This window comes from Oncorhynchus mykiss, chromosome 20, assembly GCF_057628025.1.
Source record: "Oncorhynchus mykiss isolate SJ-2025 chromosome 20, ASM5762802v1, whole genome shotgun sequence".
In the NCBI taxonomy this organism is placed as follows: domain Eukaryota; kingdom Metazoa; phylum Chordata; class Actinopteri; order Salmoniformes; family Salmonidae; genus Oncorhynchus; species Oncorhynchus mykiss.
In genome coordinates this window covers 8,062,314-8,083,163 of record NC_143041.1, presented here as the reverse complement: position 1 = coordinate 8,083,163, position 20,850 = coordinate 8,062,314, and the positions used below count along the sequence as shown (strand labels likewise).

The window sequence follows — 20,850 nt, the reverse complement described above, 5'->3', positions numbered from 1 at the left end:
CATCGATCTGGGGCTCCACGCAAGATCTCACCCCGTGGGGTCAAAATGATCACAAGAAACACACGGGGGAGCCTAGTGAATGACCTGCAGAGAGCTGGGACCAAAGTAACAAAGCCTACCATCAGTAACACACTACGCCGCCAGGGACTCAAATCCTGCAGTGCCAGACGTGTCCCCCTGCTTAAGCCAGTACATGTCCAGGCCCGTCTGAAGTTTGCTAGAGAGCATTTGGATGATCCAGAAGAAGATTGGGAGACTGTCATATGGTCAGATGAAACCAAAATATAACTTTTTGGTAAAAACTCAACTCGTCGTGTTTGGAGGACAAAGAATGCTAAGTTGCATCCAAAGAACACCATACCTACTGTGAAGCATGGGGGTGGAAACATCATGCTTTGGGGCTGTTTTTCTGCAAAGGGACCAGGACGACTGATCCGTGTAAAGGGAAGAATGAATGGGGCCATGTATCGTATCGTGTATCGTGAGATGCAAGTGCATTGAAGATGAAACGTGGCTGGGTCTTTTAGCATGACAATGATCGCAAACACACCACCCGGGCAACGAAGGAGTGGCTTCGTAAGAAGCATTTCAAGGTCTTGGAGTGGCCTAGCCAGTCTCCAGATCTCAACCCCATAGATCTTTGGAGGGAGTTGAGTCCGTGTTGCCCAGCAACAGCCCCAAAACATCACTGCTCTAGAGGAGATCTGCATGGAGGAATGGGCCAAAATACCAGCAACAGTGTGTGAAAACCTTGTGAAGATTACAGAAAACGTTTGACCTCTGTCATTGCCAACAAATGGTATATAACAAAGTATTGAGATACACTTTTGTTATTGACCAAATACTTATTTTCCACCATAATTTGCAAATAAATTAATTTAAAATCCTACAATGTGATTTTCTGGATTTTTCCCCCTCATTTTGTCTGTCATAGTTGAAGTGTACCTATGATGAAAATTACAGGCCTCTCTCATCTTTTTAAGTGAGAGAACACAGCCGCGATTGAGAGTCCCATAGGGCGGCGCACAATTGGCCCAGCGTCGTCCGGGTTTGGCCAGGATAGACCGTCATTGTAAATAATAATTTGTTCTTAACTGACTTGCCAGGTTAAATAAAGGTTACACACACACCACACTGACCAAAAAGTTATTGTCACGCCCTGACCTGAGTATTCTTTGTTTTCTTTATATATTTTGGTTAGGTCAGGGTGTGACATGGGTGATGTATGTGTTTTTCTACTGTCTAGGGTTTTTTGTAGGTTTATGGTGTTGTTTACCATCTAGGTGTTTATGTATGTCTATGGTTGCCTAGATTGGTTCTCAATTAGAGGCAGCTGTTTATCGTTGTCTCTGATTGGGAACCATATTTAGGCAGCCATCTTCTTTGGGTATTTCGTGGGTTATTGTCTATGTGATGCTGCATGTTAGCACTCAGTTTTGATAGCGGTCACGGTCATCTTGTTATTTTGTTTGTTTGTTTAGTGCACTTCATGTTTTTTCATCTTTCATTAAAAAGATATATTCACATCACGCTGCACTTTGGTCTCCTCACTACAATGATCGTGACAGTTATTTTGCTGGCATTTACAGTACATATGTCCCCATTACCAGTAAAACATAATCAAAACCTATTTCTTTCACTTAATTGCTGTGCTGTTTTATTGTTAATTTGTTCAGTCGTTTCATTCTCAACCAGGATTTCATCATACATGTCAAGCAGTGAAGTTTCAGCTCTGTCTGTCTGTGGCCACTCTTTCTCGGTGCGCACTGTGCTTGTGTCCGTTTCCATCTTGTTCAGCTATGTATGTAACATTTCACGTAAACCCTGTTTCTTATCTGTGTCGAAGTAGCGGTCCTTGTACATAGCATTGAGCATGGTGGAGAAACCGTAAATGGAGAATGACACCGAATCGCTTGTTCACAGCCTTGGTAGTTTTGTTGAGCAGGCATTTCAATGCCATGACAGAGGGTATCACGTCTGCTGCAGCTTGATGTTGATGAGCTTATTTCTCGAGTCAGTTGATCGAATGGAGCTAGCTAGTGAATTCATGTTTCCAAGTTTCAAACATGTTCTCAAATGCCATTGAAATGACAGCAGCGATAAGACACATTCATGAGCATAAAATACGACTTTACCCAGTACAAAATCCTCAACGACCCACTGTGCTGTCAGACTCAGCATGCTCATGGGGCTGATATAGGTGGTCAAAATGTCAGTCGTGAAGCTAATAGCAGTGACGCTATTACTGTGTAACTCAGGTAGGGCAACATTTAAAAAATTGTGCACTTGGTAGTGTGTACCGGTGCTCGACCAGTCGGCGAAAGCCTACATCACCCACGACAGAGAATGGTTGATTGTCAAGGGCAATGAATTCCATTATCTTGTTTTTACACAGATGTTAAACTAGACATCGGGCCGATGTCGATGTTGGCATTTTTAGCTAATAATCATCCGATTTTGAATTGTTCACCGATATATTGTGCATTCATAGTTTGAACCCTGAATACCAACACGAGTTGGAGAAGAAAACTACCCTCTCGGACCATCACTGGTACGGTTGATTAGCTGTCCTAACAAAAGTATCTAGAAAAGTGAACTTAAGTGGGACCATTCTACTACTCTCATCACCACTGAGAACCATCTACATGGCTGGCTAGCCTATCAGCAAATAAGCTTAAGGAGGGAATGGAAGGTAGAATAAACTCTGTAGTTCTGTTCATGACAAGTCAACGGGCTGAGGAGAGCAACAGGACGGGTGAACGACCGCTTTTGGACAATCAGAGTCTTACAAGCGTGATGCGAAAAGGCCCCACAGCGAACCAAGGCAATGACACATAAATACATTCATGATTTCTTACTCCAAATAGATGGCGGTTCGTGTGCAAGGTATATGATTACCGTGAGAATAGTTTCTAAAATGTATAAACGATAAGTGTTTACTTTTCTCGCTCTCTCCCTTCTTCTCCATCTCTTCTCCATCTCCTTTTGTAAAAAGACACCATATTGTGACAGTCCGCTAGGGATGTTATCCTGTGTTATCATTTAGTTAGCTAGTAAATAAATAAATTAAACCAGTATGTGTAGTACTGACTCATAAGTAAGGCTGAGGTTTTTGCAGATGCAAGGAGGTTACAACTGTTCAGAATCATATGATAAGAGGTTATGATTAATATGTTATGCTTTATGGATGTGATAGGTAAAGACCTTTAGAGTTTAATTTGGGAGATGGTAACTCTTTAAACAACCGCTCTCATGGTGCCCCAATTCCTAATGATTTAATTTTTACATGATTAATTTCATCAGGTAACAATTAAACATAGTTGATTAGATAAAAAACATTCAATGAAAGATTAATGAAAGTAAAGTCATGACAACCTCTGGTAAATTCAATTGATTGGACATGACTTGGAAAGTCGCACACACACCTGTCTATAAGGTCCCACAGTTGACAGTGCATGTCAGAACAAAAACCAAGCCATGAGGTTGAAGGAATTGTCCATAGAGCTCCGAGACAGGATTGTGTCGAGGCACAGATGTGGACACGGGTACTAAAATATTTCTGCAGCATTGAAGGTCCCCAAGAACACAGTGGCTTCCATCATTCCTAAATGGAATAAGTTTGGAACCACCAAGACTCTTCCTAGAGCTGGCCGCCCGTTCAAACTCAGCAATCGGGGAGAAGGGCTTTGGTGACCAAGAACCCGATGGTCACTTTGACAGAGCTCCAGAGTTCCTCTGTGGAGATGTGAGAACATCTAGAAGGACAACCATCTCTGCAGCACTCCACCAATCAGGCCTTTATGGTAGAGTTGCCAGACGGAAGCCACTCCTCAGTAAAAGGCACACGACCACCCGCTTGGAATTTGCCAAAAGGCACCTAAAGGACTCTCAGATCTTGAGAAACAAGATTCTCTGGTCTGATGAAAACAAGATTGAACTCTTTGTGTCACACCCTGATCTGTTTCACCTGCCCTTGTGATTGTCTCCACCCCCTCCAGGTGTCGCTTATTTTCCCTGGAGGATTTACCCCTGTGTTTCCTGTCGCTCTGTGCCAGTTCGTCTTGTATGTTCAAGTCAACCAGCGCGGTTTTTCCCGCGCGCCTGCTTTTCTATTCTCTTCTACTAATCCTCCCGGTTTTGACCTTTGCCTGTTTTCTGACCTTTCTGGCCTGCCCTGACCTCGAGACTGCCTGCCATTCTGAACCTCTGGAACTCTGACCTGGATTTGACCTTTTGCCTGTCCATTCTCTTGCCTAACCCTTTTGGATTGTTAATAAACATCTTGGACTCTAACCATCTGCCTCCTGTGTCTGCATCTGGGTCTCGCCTTGAGCTACAGCCATCTTCGTTTCCTTCAGACCAATCTAAGATAACGTATATTATTACGCTAATGTCGGGAAGGGCGCTCTCCTGGGCTCCGGCAGTTTGGGAGCAACAATCCGCCATTTGTTGTCATCTGGAGGATTTCATGGCAGAGGTGAGGAAGGTATTCGAGTCTCCGGTATCTGGGAGAGAGGCGGCCAGTAAACTTCTTGAATTACGTCAAAACTCCCGTAGTGTGGCAGACTACGCGGTTGATTTTTAACATGTTGGCTGCCGAGAGTGCCTGGAATCCGGAGTCTCTTTTCGATACCTTTCTTCACGGATTATCTGAGGTGGTAAAATATGAGCTAGCTGCTTGGGAATTGCCGGTGGGCCTCGACTCCCTCATCACCCTACCCATTAGAATTGATGGCCGCTTAAGGGAACACAGGAGTGACAGGAGGTCTGACCTTGGGCACACTCATTCATCTGCTATGGCTCGCTCACCTTCAAAGGAATCCGGATTTTCCCGAAGGCAGTTTTTCCGAAAGGATCCGAAGCCACTCGAGTTCCCCCGTGAATCATCAACGACAGGTGAGTTGATACTCCTGAGCCTATGCAATTGGGAAGAGCTAGGTTATCGGTTGGGGAACACTCACGTAGGCTGAGTTCTAACTGTTGCCTGTACTGTGGAGGGGCAGGACATTATATAGCCTTCTCTGTTAGGAAACCATTTTCTCTGGTAGGTACAAGTACTCTGGTGAGCCAGACTGGGAGTTCCCTTTTTTCCCATCACCCGCACACCTTTTTTTGTGCTTTTGCTGTGGGGAGACCAATCTAAGTCTCTCCGAGTGCTTATTGACTCTGCGGCTGATGAAAGTTTATGGATGCTACTATTGCTTCTGAGCTTGGTATTCCGACTGCTGCTCAATAGGTGGAGTCACCTATAGTACTGTGCCCGTTCATATAAGGGTTTCGGGTAACCACAGTGAGACCATACAGTTCCTCCTCATTGCATCTCCCCATTTTCCCGTTGTCTTGGGATTTTCCTCGCTCCAAAAACACAACCCTGTTATTGACTGGACCACGAGTTCCATCCTGGGTTGTATCCCATTTTGCCGTTCCCACTGTCTTCAAGCAGCACATCCTTCCTTGAGACGTCTTCCTCAGGACGTTAGCAAGGCTTTGGATGTTTCTGCCATTTCCACTGAATACCATGAACTCCTTGAAGTTTTCAGTAAGGCACATGCTACTTCCCTTCCCCCGCACCATCCTTATGATTGTGCCATTGAAGGACAAGACCCTGCGTTCGTGCATTGACTACCGGGGACTGAATGATATTACTGTTAAAAATAGTTACGCCCTACCACTCCTCTCCTCGGCTTTTGAACCTCTCCAGGGGGCCACCATTTTTTCCAGCTGGACCTTCGGAATGCCTACCACCTGGTTCGGATACGCAAAGGGGATGAGTGGAAGATAGCCTTCCACACAGCTAGCAGACAATATGAGTACCAGGCCATGCCGTTTGGACTCACCGATGCACCCGCTGTCTTCCAGGCTTTGGTAAACGATGTTCTCTGGGACATGCTAAACCATTTTGTGTTCGTATTTACGACATCCTGTTTTTTTCCTGGTCTGCCAAAGAACATGTTCTTCATGTCAGGCAGGTCCTTCAGCGCCTCCTGGAGAACCAATTGTTCATGAAAGCCGAGAAGTGTGGCTTCCACCGCTCTACAATCACCTTTCTGGGATATGTCATTGCTGAGGGTAATGTCCAGATGGATCCTGGAAAGCTGAAAGCAGTGGTGGATTGGCCTCAACCTATGTCCAGGGTGCAGTTGCAACGTTTCCTAGGTTTTGCAAACTTCTACCGCCGTTTCATTCTGGGTTACAGCATCCTGGTGGCCCCCCTCTCGGCACTCACCTCCCCCAAAGTACCGTTCACATGGTCTCCAGCTGTCGACAAAGCCTTTGTGGACCAGAAGCATCGGTTCACAACAGCATCCATCCTCATCCATCCTGACCCGTCTCGTCAATTTGTGGTTATTGAAGCTTCTGATGTTGGAGTGGGGGCTATCCTTTCCCAGTGATCTGCCCCGGACCAAAAGCTTCATCCCTGTGTCTTCCTGTCCCATCGTCTCAATCCTGCAGAGAGGAACTATGATGTAGGCAACCGAGAACTCCTGGCGGTCAAGATGGTGTTGGAAGAGTGGAGGCACTGGCTGGAAGGAGCAGAACAGCCATTATTGGTCTGGACCGACCATAAAAATGTGCAATATCTCCCTACAGCCAAGCATCTTAACTCCAGGCAGGCCCGGTGGGCGCACTTGTTTACTAGATTCAACTTCACCATTTCCTACCGCCCAGGGTCCACAAATGTGAAACCTGACGTTCTCTCCCGCCTATACAGTTCCTCTGCCACATCCTCGGTCTCCGAAACCATTCTCCCTACTTCAAGCCTTGCAGCCACAGTGGGTTGGGGTATTGAGACCATGGTTCGCAAGGTACAATGCTCCCAGCCTGGACCTGAAGGGGCCTGGCTAACTGGCTGTTTGTCCTTAACTCAGTCCGGTCCCAGGTCCTGGAATGGGCTCATTCCTCCAAGCTAACCTATCATCCAGGTTCCCGCCGTACCCTAGCATTCCTCCGACAACGTTTCTGGTGGCCCCAACGGTTAGTAAGGTCTCAGCCTTTGTCGCCGTATGCACGGTGTGCACCCAGAACAAAACTCCACGGCAAGCTCCCTCTGTCCTTCTTCAGCCACTACCGGTCCCTCATCGCCCCTGGTCCCATATCTATCTGAACTTTGTCACTGGGCTTGCCCCGTCTGATGGCAACACCGTCATTCTGATCGTAGTGGATCGGTTCTCTATGGCCGCTCATTTCATCCCTCTCCCCAAACTTCCCTCTGCCAAGGAAATGGCCCAGCTCATGGTGCAGCACGTCTTCCGGATCCATGGACTCCCAGTGGATATGGTTTCTGACCGGGGTCCTCAATTCTCATCTCAGTTTTGGAAGGAGTTCTGCACCCTTATTGGGGCATCGATCAGTCTATCCTCCGGATTCCATCCCCAATCGAACGGCCAGTCAGAGAGAGCTAACCAGGACGTACCTGGAGAAGAGCTTGGGTAGCACTTCTCAAGACCAACTCCAGGTATCATCAACAAGCGGTCCGCTGCCAGACTCCAGCTGTCCGCTACCGCATTGGGCAGAGGGTATGGCTGTCTACACGGGACCTGCCCCTTCAGGGAGTCTCGCAAACTGTCCGCCCGTTTCATTGGTCTGTTTCCCATCTCTAGTCCTTAGTTCCACTGCTGTACGTCTCTTGTTACCCCGTACCCTCCAGATTCACCCTACTTTACATGTGTCTAAGATTAAGCCCGTGTCTCACTGTTCTTTGTCTTCTGTTCCCAGACCCACCCCCCTTCCCGTGTCATTGAAGGCCATCCGGCATACACGGTAAAACGCCTCCTGAGTGTTCGACCATGGGGCAGGGGTTTCCAATACCTGGTTGACTGGGAGGGTTACGGCCTGGAAGAGAGGTGCTGGGTTCCCGCTAGAGACATCCTGGATCCAGCCCTCATCGCCGACTTCCACCACCGACACCCCGGTCAACCAGATATGCACCCAGGTAGGACGCCAGGTGGCGCCCCTAGAGAGGGGGGTGGGTACTGTCACATCCTGATCGGTTTCACCTGTCCTTGTGATTGTCTCCACCCCCTCCAGGTGTTGCTTATTTTCCCTGGAGGATTTATACCTGTGTTTCCTGTCTCTCTGTGCCAGTTTGTCTTGTATGTTCAAATCAGCCAGCGTGTTTTTTCCCATGCGCCTGCTTTTCTATTCTCTTCTACTCGTCCTCCCGGTTTTGACCTTTGCCTGTTTTCTGGGCTCCATTCCCGCCTACCTGACCATTCCCGCCTACCTGACCTGCCCTGACCTCGAGTCTGCCTGCCATTCTGTACCTCTGGAACTCTGAACTGGTTTTGAACTTTTGCCTGTCCACGACCATTCTCTTGCCTACCCCTTTTGCATTGTTAATAAACATCTTGGACTCTAACCATCTGCCTCCTGTGTCTGCATCTGAGTCTCGCCTTGTGCCCTTATACTCTGGCCTGAATGCCAAGCGTCACATCTGGAGGAAAGCTGGCACCGTCCTTACGGTGAAGCACAGTGGTGGGGATGTTTTTCAGTGGCAGGGACTGGGAGACTAGTCAGGATCGAGGTAAAGATGAATGGAGCAATTTACGGAGAGATCGTTGATGAAAACCTGCTCCAGAGCGCTCAGGACCTCAGACTGCGGCAAAGGTTCACCTTCCAACAGGACAACGACCTTAAGCACACAGCCAAGACAATGCAGGAGTGGCTTCGGGACAAGTTACTTCAACAAAGTACTGAGTAAAGGGTATGAATAGTTATGTAAATGTAATATAATTTTTTTTTCTTTTAAATAAATTAGCAAAATGAAATAAAACCCTGTTTTTGCTTTGGTCAATATGGGGCATTGTGTGAAGATAGATGAGGAAAAAAACTATTTCATCAATTTTAGAATAAGACTGTAACATAACAAATGGAAAAAAGTCAAGGGATCAGAATACTTTCAGAATGCACTGTATACGTAGAGATTGTGATTTGGATTACTGATACAGTGCTATTTAGGATGTTAACTGGAATCCTCCTGACATTCATGATTTGTTGCTTCAAGTTTTTATTATAAATTTGTTTGACTTTTTTGTTACTTCACTGTTAGGAGCTAGTAACACAACTCCCTCCCTCTCTCCCTCCACGGGAACACATAGTCTTATAAGCCCTTTATCAGGTAAGAGGTAAACACTACGCAGTACACACACACAATACCCCGCACACTGTCTCCACAACCTGTTTGTATTGTAGTGACTATAAGCCCTTGGCTGCAAACACACAGAGACCTAAGATAACCTGCTAGGCTGTTACTCTACACAGATGAACCACTCACAAAATGTTTCCATTCTATCACCTTGCCTTTGTTTTTCAATAGCATAACATCAACAGTGTACGTAGAGGTTACATTTGGTTTAATTCTACTGTGAAAATGTTTCACCAATAATGTTGACAATGATGTTGTAAAGGGAAAATAACATTGCTGCTACCTTGCTCTCCAACCAATGTGCATGGATTGAGGAGCTAACAGAAGAACTGTTGTTCACTGTAAAAAGCAGGGCTGTGTCAGCAACAATACACCATCACAATGGGCCTATCACACTTAGCTTACTCCTGATGGTGTCATCAAGGCAGAGCAGAGGGAGAGTTGCTGGGTTAATACGTCTGGTTGTAGGTTAATTGAATTGCTTTTGAGAGCCACAGACAGAGAGTACGCCAGGTCTCAGTCCCTCCAGTCCCTCACTCACAATTAATGCTGATTATTTCCAGTTTAACTGTGGCACCACCTTCCATGCAGTCAAAAGACTTTGACTGAAATGAACAACAAATGTGTGATGACAGACTTATTATTATGTGAACCGTGTCAAATCTTTCACCAGCAAAACCAATGTTATCTTTCCCTGGAGTGTTTCTGCTCTCCTTCTAACTCCTCATGGAATTGTCATTCCAAACATAAGTCCAACAACATCTAGTCCCTACAGCAGATCACCCAGTAAGACCTAAACCAGTTTATTCTCAGTGGTATTAACACCTCATCCATATCGCAGTCATAATACTGCTGATTATCATCATCATCATTCTCACCCTCCTTCTTATCATCATCACATCAGAAGAATTACTACGTGGTATCCAAGTTGTCTCCATGAGGGACACACCTGGAGGCTTCTAATTGGCTCCAGGTAAATATGCTCCCCAAGGACCCTATAGGAGCCCTGCCTTTCCCTGTGCTGTATATCGTGGATTAACTTCCTTTGGTTGGGGTCATGCTTTGCAATGAGTAAAATTGGAATTGGTATTTCAGTTAAATACATGGACTGAATGTAAATAGAACGACCGCCAAATAAGCTCATAATAATATTCTCTATGTTCATAATAGTGGCAGAATGATAAATGGTGGGTCTCAAATAGCAGTTCCATCAAGGATAGGAGCATTCAATAACGGCACAAAGCTGTTTCACACACATCATGTCCTCCTTTGCTACAGTCCAGAGATGTCTTCTTTCATCAGAATTAATCCAATTTCCATCCTGTATGAGAGAGGTCACCCTCTAAACTATAACAATCCACTGACTCACAATAAGGAGCCATCCGCACGCGTCTCTCACACACACACACACACACACACACACACGCGCGTCTCTCTCTCTCTCACACACACACACACGCACACACGCACACACACACACACACATCTTCAACATTCATGAAATGGACCTTACTTGATCCCCCGACTGACTCACTGCGCAGTGTGACATCTGAGCGTTGATGCACACACACACACACACACACACACACACACAGTGATCGACCTCACTTGGTTTAGACCAGCTATACTGTGCTGCGCTGCTGTGAAAAGTGCATGCACCTACAGATACATTATATATGTGAAGCAGGCCTTGTGACTGGATGCGAGAGAGGCCTGGAACAACTTGCGAGCTTGCACAGACACACACACACACAAACGCAAGAATGAAAACGCATGAACACACACGCAAACACACACATACGGTGGGTCATCTAACCTGGTTGTCCACTCTGTGGGCCACTATGGTGGCTGCCTCTTCCCGCTCAGAATCGCTGAGGGGTCTGATCCTCAGGGCCACCTGGGAGACACACAGGTTGAAAAACACAGGCTTAGAGCTTTCACAATTAGAGCAACACACAACTACACTAACACAGGTTTAGACCTTTCACAGAGAAACACACAAAAACAACACAGGGTTAAAGATTTCACAGAGACACACAGGTAGAAGACAGTTAGAGCTTTCAGAGAGAGATACAGTGACGACAACACAGGGTTAGATATTTCACAGAGAGAACAGTGCAAGGTTAGAGCTTTCACAGTTAGAACTTGCACAGTGCTTTGAAAAGGTTAGAGCTTTCACAGTAAATAACAGAACAGCATCAAGGAGATTCTTCATTCACACCACAGCAAAAGTCTTGAATCTTGATGTCATTCACAAGTCAACAAGAGCAAAGGATAAAGTAAATGATCAAGGTTACCCTCTGTTTTTAACAGAGTAATTTAACTTGTGTAATGTCACTTTGACATGAGCCTCTCTCCATCTATTGTCCTGAAGCTCTCTCTCTCTCTCTCTCTCTCTGTCAAAACACTATTCAGGGGGTGTGTGTGGGGGGGGTGGGGGGTGGACATTATGATACTTAGACCAAGACAGACCAATGTATAGACTGATAACCCATCCACACGTTATAAAACTATTAGATAACCAGGGCTGCAGCGGTGCATAGAAAACAGTCTGAGTTGATATCGTCGGACTGAATCGGCCACCTGGTGTGAATGTATTGCAGAATGAAATAGTAGGGCGGTAATGTTGTTTGTTAGTGAAATAGGTAACTAATGTTATGTTATTAGATAGAGGGATGAGGCAGATGTGGCAGAGTCAAGACAACAATGTTTAGTGGGTAGATATGGAATGATACAGGCCATACATCCAGCTCTTGACATTGACCCATATGAATTCAACCTTTAAAGGACAATTCAGTCATTCCACAGACAATGGGGATTGATATTGATATTTTCCATCACCAGTGCTGTGGAGCTAGTCAGTGTATGACATAGTGGAGAAGATGAGAGACTGGGGAACTGAAATGAGCCATTTTAATAATTCAGATATGGTATATTACAAAGGCTGGAACCACTGGGAAAGAATACAGTCTGTGTGGAGATGGCCAACTATTAACTTATGACATGGGAATTCAATGTTAAAGGTAAACAAATGTCTCCATATGTGACTGAGGCAAGAGGTGACTGAGGCAGTAATAAAAGGCATCATTTACTTAGTAATGTAATTTAGGCTATAATAAACTTGTATTGTATTTTATTCTCATTTTTAATGTGGGCTATCTGAATAAAATACCAGATTGAGTGGCATTCATCTCAGCAACCCAGAACCAACGGGCATATAGACTACAATCTAGTCTACACAATTATCTAAAGTCACGACTTCCATGTGGTATATTACACGTAAATGATCCCATACCGGTAGGCTATACAACATTACTGCTGTTCTTGCAGTAACAGTAAACAGATATGATGATGTATAGGTAGGCTACGGTATTGTACTTACTGTTAGTTGGTGGTCCTTTGATTCGCCAGTGTCCTTCATGGCCACTTGTAGTTGGAGTGTCCTCGACTTGTTAGAAAATAGTGGCCGTCTATACAGGCTACTAAACAGGACATCGGTCAGACATCCTGCACAATATCTGCACGACCCCTCTCAAAACCACCTGTACTACTTGTCAATGTAGCCTACAAACAAACCTCTTACCTTTCCGCGTCAAAATAGTTGGGATCATTCTTTTACGGTTAAATAAACGCCACTCCACTCGCCAAATGTGCGCTCTTTCAAGCCTGATATAACCGCGTAAAACGAGTACATTCTGTTTAATATATTGTTTAAAGAAATAATTAGGTTGTTTATTCACCCATGTCTTTGAAAACAGACAAGGATACCGACGAGAATGCGGACGGAGAAAGGCAGGTGTCGACCTGTCTACTAGAACTGCCCTTTTATTCTCCTTCACTCTCGCCTTCTCTTTTCTCCTCTGACGACTCGTGAGTTGTCTTCCTGGATACCCGAGATCAGCAGCACAGTAGCACAGAGGCGCGTAAAACACGGTTGCTTCTTCGATTTGCCGCAGACCAATGACGACATCTGGTGGACAAATCCTTGGCGCACAAAATTGCGCAAATGACTCTCCAAATTACGTTGATGCCCTTGCTTTCCCGCCAGATTTAAATATTTGACTGCGGTTTCTAGAATAACATAATCAATTATAAAACACGTTTAAGAAAGGCATCTGTGCCAAATGATTTCTTAACACCGAAAAGTGCTTATTTTGTTTGCCAACATTGTTAATGTATCATCTTTTTTAAATCCACATGTACAGTATTCACATGGGCCAGATGTTTAAATTTGTTAAACATTTTTTTGGTTACTACATGATTTCATATGTGTTATTTCATAGTTTTGATGTTTTGATGTTCTACAATGTAGAAAATAGTAAAAATAAAGAAAACACCTGGAATGAGTAGCTGTGTCCAAACTTTTGACTGGAACTGTATATACAGTATATACACTGTATATCAACTAATTAAACATGAATAACAACTCAATAGAATTATTGAGTTCCACATGACTCATTAAGAATGTCTCTATATTATAGAAAATGCCTTGCTGTCTTTATTTGATTGATTCAAGATGACAATACAGATGACATGTGGAACATCATGTTGTTACGGTGTTCCGTCTCTGACTTCTTTCTCTTCACAGACACCTTTCTCATAATGATATTACATCATTGGTTTGTGAGTACAGAATGTACTGTATATACCTGTAAGTAATTGACAATTATTAAATAAGAAGTAAACATTGCTTTTCGACATCACTGAAAAGTCCAAATGACAAACAATTCATTCCATTCACTCCTATTTTCGAATTATAAAATATTTTCGTTTAGATTTTCTGTTATTATGGGGATAAACACATATCAAAAGCGCCACCACAGCACAGATTAATATTTGGGGAAAATTCTATTTAGTCAGATTTACAGGTTACACATTTGGTATTCTCTAGACGAGCTTACATACAGTAGCTAAACTCAGCAAAAAAAAGAAACGTCCCTTTTTCAGGACCCTGTCTTTCAAAGATAATTCATAAAAATCCAAATAACTTCACAGATCTTCATTGTAAAGGGTTTAAACACTGTTTCCCATGCTTGTTGAATGAACCATAAACAATTAATGAACATGCACAAGTAGAACGTTCGTTAAGACACTAACAGCTTACAGACGGTAGGCAATTATGGTCCCAGTTATAAAAACTTAGAGGACACTAAAGAGGCCTTTCTACTGACTCTGAAAAACACCAAAAGAAAGATGCCCAGGGTCCCTGCTCATCTGCGTGAACGTGCCTTAGGCACGCTGCAAGGAGGAATGAGGACTGCAGAAGTGGCCAGGGCAATAAATTAAATAAAAGCAAAGGCTAGCTTTTTCAAACAGAAATTTGCATCCTGCAGCACTAATTCCAAAAAGTTTTGGGACACTGTAAAGTCCATGGAGAATAAGAGCACCTCCTCCCAGCTGCCCACTGCACTGAGGCTAGGAAACACTGTCACCACCGATAAATCCACGATAATCGGAAATTTCAATGAGCATTTCTCTACGGCTGGCCATGCTTTCCACCCTGATACCCCAACCTCAGCCAACAGCTCTGCACCCCCCGCAGCAACTAGACCGAGCCCCCCCCCCCCCCCCTCCCGCTTCTTCTTCACCCAAATCCAGACAGCTGATGTTCTGAAAGAGCTGCAAAATCTGGATCCCTACAAATCAACTGGGCTAGACAAGGTGGAACCTCTCTTCCTAAAATCCTCGACTTCGGCGATGTCATTTACAAAATAGCCTCCAACACTCTACTCAGCAAATTGGATGCAGTCTATCACAGTGCCATCCGTTTTGTCACCAAAGTCCCATATACTGCCCTCCACTGTGACCTGTATTCTCTCGTTGCCTGGACCTCGCTACATATTCGTCACCAAACCCACTGGCTCCAGGTCATCTATAAGTCTTTGCTAGGTAAAGCTCCACCTTATCTCAGCTCTTTGGTCACCATAGTAACATCCACCCATAGCACCCGCTCCAGTAGGTATATTTCACTGGTCATCCCCAAAGCCAACACCTCCTTTGGCCGCCTTTCCTTCCAGTTCTCTGCTGTAAGTGACTGGATCGAATTGCAAACATCACTGAAGTTTGAGACTTATATCTCCCTCACTAACTTTAAGCGTCAGCTGTCAGAACAGCTTACCGATCGCTGCAGCTGTACACAGCCCATCTGTAAATAGCCCATCCAACCAACTACCTACCTCATTCCCATATTTGATTTTGTTTTTCTGCTCTTTTGCACACCAGTATTTCTACTTGCACCTCATCTGCACATATATCACTCCAGTGTAAATTGCTAAATTGTAATTACTTTGCCACTATTGGCCTATTTAGTGCCTTACCTCCTTACTTCATTTGCACACACCGTATACAGATTTTTCTATTGTTATTGACTCTACGTTTGTTTATCCCATGTGTAACTCTGTGTTGTTGTTTGTGTCGCACTGCTTTCCTTTATCTTGGCCAGGTCGCAGTTGTAAATGAGAACTTGTTCTCAACTGGCCTACCTGGTTAAATAAAGGTGAAATAAAAAAATGTATAAAAAAAATACTGACTGTTACTTTAGATTTTGACCCCCTCTTTGTTCAGGGACACATTATTCCATTTCTGTTAGTCACATGTCTGTGGAACTTGTTCAGTTTATGTCTCAGTTGTTGAATTTTGTTATGTTCATACAAATATTTGCATATGTTAAGTTTGCTGAAAATAAATGCAGTTGACAGTGAGAGGACGTTTCTTTTTTTGCTGAGTTTATATATAGACCCCAGGCCCCAATCTTAATGGGCCAGTGGACCAAAACAAGGGTACATTTGTTACCATTGGACAAAGAGGTGCAGCTATGTTTGACAGGTAACTATGGTGGTGTCATACAGGCTGGCGGAGTACAACAACAACTTCAGTCAAAACCAAAACAATTCATTTTGATTTTACTTAAGTGGTCAGTGTGTCACAGGGTTAGTTTAAACCAAATTCACACCCCTCACCAGCCCCCTCTCATTTTATGAACCCTTGACAACCTATATTTACACAGTAACTTTAACTCCTGTAATGGCATTGTGAGTGTCTCTCCATCTATTGTCCAAAGGTGCTTCTGCAGAAAAAGAAAACCTGCTCTTTAGATACAGTATACTTACTAATCACAGCATGAATGGACAATATGATACCTCATCCAGACATTATCAACTATGAGATCATAAATTGACTATGTACTTTGAAGTCTTTTGTCTGCAATGTATTTTTTGTTGTGTCGGACACCCAGTAAGACTAATGGGGATCCTAAATCAAATAAAATCAGTGCAACTGTGGTGCACAGAACACCGTTTTGGAGTTCATGCTGTTACTGTATATAGGCCACCTGATGTGAATGTATTGCCAGATGAATGCTATTGAAGGGTGGTGTTGCTTGTTGTCCTAATGAAACAGCCAACTAATTCAGTCATACCACAGAGTATAAATGATTAATAATAACCCACTGGGCACAAACTGGTTGAATCAACATTTGACACATGTTTACACATCAGTTCAACAACAGAAATCATTATGATGACATTGGATCAGTGTGAAAAACTCACTTGATTTGTATTTTTTTTTATTAATGTCAAGGAATTTTGAAAACGTTTGTTTTGTTCACTCAATCCCTTCAAACCTTTTTTTCTTCCACTTCTCTTTTTCAAGTGTGCATTACTAGCTCCTCGGCGCCCTCCTTGGTGTCCTCGTCCTTGGTGTCCACAGGCCAGGAAGCACCCATTATCCTGCACCTTCTGGCTGTACAGAGCCTCATCACACACCTAGAAAACAATAGAATATAACTGATGTCTATCTGAGGATTTTTCTTTGGCAGCATCATGCAAGAATTCTACCAATGATAACAACACAACAGTAAGGGGTTTCACATGGTCACTTAGGCCTGGCGGGGGCTGAGTAGAGGCTGGATGAGGTGCATGATAATACTTGCAGACTGAGTGTGGGGTCGTTCTGTTTGAAGAGGAAGTCCCAAATGTCGAGTATTCAGTCCATTTTGATGGCGAAGAACACAGAGGGCCGTAGTGGACTCCATCAGCCTTCTGACAGATAGACTGTATGCGATCTACGGCAACCAAGAGGTCATTTTACATTAGGTCAATATTACAGGAGGGGCCAAATCACTGGTTACATGTATTAGAACCTAAAGAAAGAGTGTAATTTATCCATCTGTGAAGTAGCTATATCATTGGTCTGTATTATGTATTATGTTGTTTCTTTACTTTGTCCACATGATGTCTTCGGACCAGATATGGGCTTTCCAATCGGCTACGGTCAGGAAGTTCTTGAGGAAGAACGGGTTCTTTTGCAGGGCGTAGATTGGGCCGTGAGGACCGTTGTACGTGCACACTATCTTCTCAGGTGGGCTCTTGGCCTTTTGGTTACATGCTCTGTTCCCACCATAAACGTTGTGGTCTGGATAAGAAAAATAAAAAACATCAGTTTAAATTTGAGGTCTTCCTTATGTACAAACACAAATAGATGACATACTAGATCTCCCACTTGGACCAGTTCATACAAAAAGACGTTAGGCAAATCCACACTCTTAATTAATCAACAGCGAAACAACAGGAGGATAGTCCAGTCTAGAGAGCCTCAGCACCATAGTGGTCTCAAACTCCAGTGAGATCACCCCCAGGGCATTGTCCAGATTACACTTCTTGTTAGGGTCCAGTACCAGCCTCTCTGTGGGCTCGCTCATCTTACGAATGTCCCACCCCAGCACCTTACAGACAGAGACCAGTGGTCAACTCAGGGCCGATCAGTCACAGTCTCCTTGCCTTCAATAGATGCATTATTACATAACTTCTGGCTATGGCCAAATGGCAATTGAAGGTCAGAGAAAGTGCACCTGTCCCGGACCAAGAGTATCAGACTTCACTGCCCATGAGTCCTGAGCGTTTAGTGCCACCCTGGCCTATTGTGCCTGCTTGGCTTGAGAAAGGGATAAGGTGACAAAGGCTTTTATTGCTTCTATTGGAGGCTTGGTTCACCTGGCCGTCCTTAGACGCAGAGATGGTATCGGTTCCAGTCTTTGACTGCAACCAGATGACTTTGTAGACAGGGTCTCTGTGGCTGTGCTCTAGCGTGGACATTTCCACTGGCTAGCTGCCCTTGCGAGTGTCCCAATAAGCTGCTCAGACATTTTACTTTGTGTACTTTCACAAACACACATGCATGCACAAAACACACAAATGACAAGAACACACAACACAACTATTAACTGTCAGAGCCTAAACAAATATCTAGAGGCAATGTACTTAAATGCTCAAAAAAGCATCCGGACAAATCCAGACATTACATAACTGGAACCTTTATGACATTTACAAATAGCTGCAGTCTGGAGTTGGATGACTTGACTATACCTCCACAGTTTTTTACACTGCACAGTAATCTCCTAAGGACATTGTTCCTGAGCTGGCAGGAAGCATGATACAGCTGTTGAAGGACCCACTGATCTGGCCATTGTAGCTACCTCCGACCAGGATGTGAGAGTCTTTGGGGGTTTGTATTCCAGACAGACCAGTAGAGAGACAAGTTTTAGGTTCATTTCTGGCTTATTGCGATTCTCTGAAGAGGCAACACAGGGGATTCAATGAATTAATACTTTGTAGTCCACTTTGACTTTCTGAACTATCAATTAAGATGACAAATTAGTAAATCTCACTGCCACAGCTATTGCAATGATAATCCCTGTTAGAAAGGAAAATATAAATGAAAGAGATGTTTGAGTCATACACCTACCAATGTTCCATATATCAGAGTTGTAGCTAATGTCTTTAGAGACTTTCAGGAACTCCAATGAGGAGTAGGCCACAGCCAGCTTGCGGCTGCCATCGAGATGCCAGGACAGACTGGTGGCAGTGTGTTTTATCTTGTTCGGGTTTCTGTAAGATCAAAAACCACTCAGACGGACACAATACACTGGTAATATACATCATTTGTGGATTCTATGTTGAACGATAGGTTAATAGAGGTCATGGAAGCACTTAAAAACATTGATGGTTTTGACTCCTCCACCACCTCCTCCTCCTCCCCTTCAAAGTACTCCTGGTAGATGTTGATGGCATTGTTCTGCTTGATGCTGTGCTCCATGTTCTGTGTTCACACGGGAGGAACAGAGGAGGGCTGTGATCAGAGATAGAGAGGAACACTCTTCTTGCTCTCTCCCTTTCAGAACTGGTTATTTTCTCTATCTATCACACTACTGCAGCAGCTAAGAAATGGCTTTGGGGCAATGTAGATTACATTTTTACATTTTTTATTTAACTTTTATTTAACTAGGCAAGTCAGTTAAAACCAAATTCTTATTTACAGCGACGACCTAGATTCAGGGCCAGTTAACACCCATACTCTTACGATAAGTGCCATGGGATTCTTACTGACCAGAGAGTCAGGACACCCATTTAATGTTCCATCCAAACGACAACAACTTACACAGGGCAATGTCCCCCCCCAAAAAAATTGTCAGAGAAAAGAGTGCCTCCTACTGGCCCTTCAACACCACATCCGGCAGCATCTGGTCTCCCATCTAGGGACCGACCAGGACCAACCCTGCTTACTGTAGCTTCAGAGGAAAGACATCAGTGGGATGCAGGGTGGTATGCTGCTATAGGACATATTATTTAGATATGGCATAATGTCATACACTAGTGATTAATTCAATAAAATATTATTGAATTGAAAAATCTCTATGACCCGGGTCATATCGTGGCTACTTGATTGGCTGATGTCTGTCACGCACTGCCCAGCTGCATGATGGTGCTGAAATAATGCTTGTCTTTCTCCACTTTCTTCCTGAAGCGGACAGTCTGCTCCATCTCCTGGGGGTTGACGTCCTTGGGCCAGCCTCCCTCCACATGGTTTATCACCCTGGTCTCCGATTCAAAGCGCTCTGTGTTCACCTACAAAAGAAAGGGCCAGGCAGGACAGGCAGGATTCAGCACACACCGTACACTCAAAGCTGTAGTGGCCTAGTTACAGACAGACAGTCTGAATAAACAGTGTTGGATTGAAATGTACATAGGCTGCCAGATGCGTCTTATTATCTCATAATGAAGCAGCAGCTGTTTTTATCTAACACAGTGGTTCCCAAGCTTTTTATAGTCCCGTACCCCTTCAAACATTCAACCTTCAGCTGCGTACTCTACAGCTAGCACCAGGTTCAGCGCACTCTCTAATGTAATTTTTTTGCCATCATTGTAAGCCTGTCACACACACACTATCCAATAAATTTATTAAACATAAGAATGAGTGTGAGTTTTTGTCACAACCCGGCTCTTGGGAAGTGACAAAGAGCTCGTATAGGACCAGGGCACAAATAATAATATAATAATAAATATGCTCTTTATTTAGCCATCTTACAAACAAAACCTTATTTCTTCATAAAACATGTTGAATAACTCACCACAGGTTAATGAGAAGGTTGTGCTTGAAAGGATGCACACAACTCTGCAATGTTGGGTTGTATTGGAGAGTCTCAGTCTTAAATCATTTTCCACACACAGTCTGTGCCTGTATTTAGTTTTCATGCTATTGAGGGCCGAGAATCCACTCTCACATAGGTAAGTGGTTGCAAAGGGCATCAGTGTCTTAACAGCACGATTTGCCAAGGCAGGATATTCTGAGCGCAGCCCTATCTAGAAATCTGGCAGTGGCTTCTGATTAAATTACATTTTCACAGAACTGCTTGTTGCAATTTCGATGAG

General features: G+C 44.1%; 1 protein-coding gene and 1 pseudogene across 1 annotated transcript in view; both read right to left on the bottom strand.

Annotated features, from left to right (window-relative positions):
• Positions 1-13,029, bottom strand: part of LOC149974319 (kinesin-like protein KIF19) — a 93,240-nt gene extending 80,211 nt beyond the window's left edge. The window contains exons 1-2 of the mRNA XM_090212053.1: positions 12,528-13,029; positions 10,962-11,042 (exon numbers count right to left, since the gene is read on the bottom strand). Of these exons, the coding sequence (XP_090068179.1) occupies positions 10,962-11,042; positions 12,528-12,566 (120 nt within the window). The 5' untranslated portion in view covers positions 12,567-13,029. The remainder of the gene's footprint in view (positions 1-10,961; positions 11,043-12,527) is intronic.
• Positions 12,981-20,268, bottom strand: LOC149974318 (dynein axonemal intermediate chain 2-like; annotated as a pseudogene).
• Positions 20,269-20,850: the final 582 nt, after the last annotated feature.